Here is a 2,537-nt window from a genome sequence, read left to right as displayed (position 1 = left end):
CGATACCCTTGGTAACCGTAGTAGTTCCTGTAGTATCGGTCTCTGTCCTGGGGGTGGTGGTAGTAGTAATTCTGCCACTAGAAGAGAGGGGAAACCCCATCACTTGGAGCCAGAGCTGGCTGAGGATGAAGAGAGACACTCATTCTTCTGTTCCTGCCCCCCTGCACCCTCTATCCCAAGAAGATACTCACATCCCGATTGTATTGTCTGTAATAGTCTCTGTATCTGTTGTACTCATAATCTCGCCCGTAGAATCGATCATAGTCTCCCCTGTATCGATCATAGAAATTACGGTAACCCTGAGAAAGGAGAAAAAGGAGGAGTGAAAATTTACGGGTTTTCAGCAGCTTGAGCCACTGCTACCCCCTCTTAAATGAGACACATCTTAGCTTGTTATTATAAACAGGTTCAATTTTCCCAGAATAAATCTTCCAGAACACATTAAGTGGGTAAAACCCTAAGCCCTGAGAAAACAGCCCAAACCACTCTGCTCCCCCAAGCCAATATGAATGGCTCTCACGGCCCAGAGGGAGGAGCAGAAGGAGAGCTGCACTCACCCCTCTGTTTCCAGACTGCCCCCAGTACTGCTGCCCGTAGGCCCGGTTGTCGTAGCCTCGGCGCTGCCCGCCCACTGGAAGAGAAATGGAGAGCGCGCTCAGACAGCTGGCATGGGGTCCTGGCTCCACATCTGAGTGGAAATCAAAAAGTTGGAGCCAAAGGCAATTCTGGGGGAATAGAAGGTCTGCTTCGGCCAGGCTCACGCAATGTTAATTAAAGCACCAGCCAGGATCTTTTAAAAAGTCTGAGGGGGGAGGGCAGAGAAATAGAGACATAAGAAAACCAAGCCACCTTGCTTTTGAAGCACCCCAATTCCTGCAAAACATGTAAGATGGCAAAAGGATACATGGCAGAGTTAGAAACATGAGTTAAAAACTGCCATTCATAAAAATACAGACTTTCAGCCCTGGAAGGGATCTCAGATATCATATAACCCATATCTATCATTTTATACAAAAGAAATAAAGTCTCTATAATAAGCTCCTCTAGGGTGAGAACTGTTGGTATTTACAGTGCCCAGCATATAGTAGGCACTCAAAAACTCTGTTGACTTACAGTTACACACACACACACACACACACACACACACACACACACACATTTTTAAAGAGCAGTGAATGCACACTGGGGTTTTAACTGATAAACTAGACATACAAGAGAAAGTTAATTTCACTAACAGCCTAATTTGCTTTGTAACACCCCCCCAAAGAAAAATTACTGAATAATAAATTCACTTTCTCGTCTTTTGGGTTGAGTGAGCAAGAAAACTGAAGCAAGATTCTGATTCCACTGTACAAATCTTTCAGATAGACTAGAACAGTGACATGGGGAGCCCACGTATTAAAATGAAAACTAGACAGAGGAGAAGGCACAACTGCTTTTCAAGGAAATGAATGCTTTTGTTGAAAACTAACACCTTTTGTTGTTGTTGAAGAACTACAGAACAAGCGTAAGAGGATGGGGGTAAAGAACACAGGAAGAAATTAGCTCCATATAAAGAAGGCACTTCCTTATTGTCAGTAACCAGACTTGGTTTCCTTGGCCTTCCCTTGCACATCTTGCTGTACTAAGCACAAAGAAAGGACTGAGGCAGGAGCCTGGCAGGTCCCCAGGACTCACCATAGCCTTGGCCTCGGCTTCGGTTCTGCCGGTTACGCTTGTTTCGGTTGTTTCGGCGGTTTGTCCGCTTCTCAGAGGGAGGGAGCAGCTTCCTTGCCTCCTCCTTGTACTTAGTGACGATGGGCTGAGCTTCCTCCTTCTCCAGCTCCCCATAAGTCACCTCATCCATATAATCGCATTTTTCAGGCAAAGAGAAGTTGGCTATAAGAGTAAGAGAGAAGCTTGTGGGCCTGAAAAGTGCATAGATGGGTAAGAGCTCATTATGGAAACTCTACTATAAGAAGCCTAAGATTTTCTAAGCATTACCTACTAATGAACAAAAATGTGCCAGGTCCATACCCACTGGCATTTAAGTAATCAAACTAACTTTCCCCACCCTAAGTCTTCCCTAAATTCTAACAGCCCCAGGCAAAGGGCTATCTGCAAACTGAAGACTTACTAGTTCTCAAGTGATCTATAATAAATTAGCAGTGGGTTGGGTTAAGGTTTCTTATCAGGACAGAAGCAGGTAGCCAGAGGCTAAAAGTAACTGAGAAAGTTTTGGTGTTGGTCAGATAAGATGCAAATAAGTAATATTTTAAAAAGTGACTCATTGAGAAACTGACCCAAGCAAGCCTAAAGGCATCTACTCATCTGTATAAGAAGAAAAGAAAAGAGTATAAAGGGCTCTCGTTTGCCACCTGTTTGTGATGGGTTGGTACACTTGCCAATCTCTGGATGTCAAGTTCAGAGACTGAGTCCCAGTAGAATTCAGTTCAATGGGGCTCTTGTAATTCTTTTTTTTTTTTGAGTTGGAGTCTCACTCTGTCGCCCAGACTGGAGTGCAGTGGCCACTCCCGGCCACCGCAGCCTCGACCTGC

The 2,537-nt window shown here is 44.8% G+C and overlaps 1 protein-coding gene across 1 annotated transcript in view; it reads right to left on the bottom strand.

The window, feature by feature from the left end:
* Window positions 1-5: 5 nt before the first annotated feature.
* The window catches only part of HNRNPUL2 (heterogeneous nuclear ribonucleoprotein U like 2), a gene marked incomplete at its 3' end in the record, with an annotated part of 12,163 nt that continues 9,631 nt past the window's right edge, over window positions 6-2,537 (bottom strand). The window contains exons 12-15 of the mRNA XM_021710235.1: window positions 1,678-1,878; window positions 558-631; window positions 192-299; window positions 6-77 (exon numbers count right to left, since the gene is read on the bottom strand). Coding sequence (XP_021565910.1) covers window positions 6-77; window positions 192-299; window positions 558-631; window positions 1,678-1,878 — 455 coding nt within the window. The remainder of the gene's footprint in view (window positions 78-191; window positions 300-557; window positions 632-1,677; window positions 1,879-2,537) is intronic.

The sequence above is a fragment of the Carlito syrichta genome, unplaced genomic scaffold (assembly GCF_000164805.1).
Source record: "Carlito syrichta isolate Samal-C Ts95f unplaced genomic scaffold, Tarsius_syrichta-2.0.1 Scaffold288315, whole genome shotgun sequence".
Classification (NCBI taxonomy): domain Eukaryota; kingdom Metazoa; phylum Chordata; class Mammalia; order Primates; family Tarsiidae; genus Carlito; species Carlito syrichta.
This window is presented reverse-complemented; position numbering and strand designations above follow the sequence as displayed.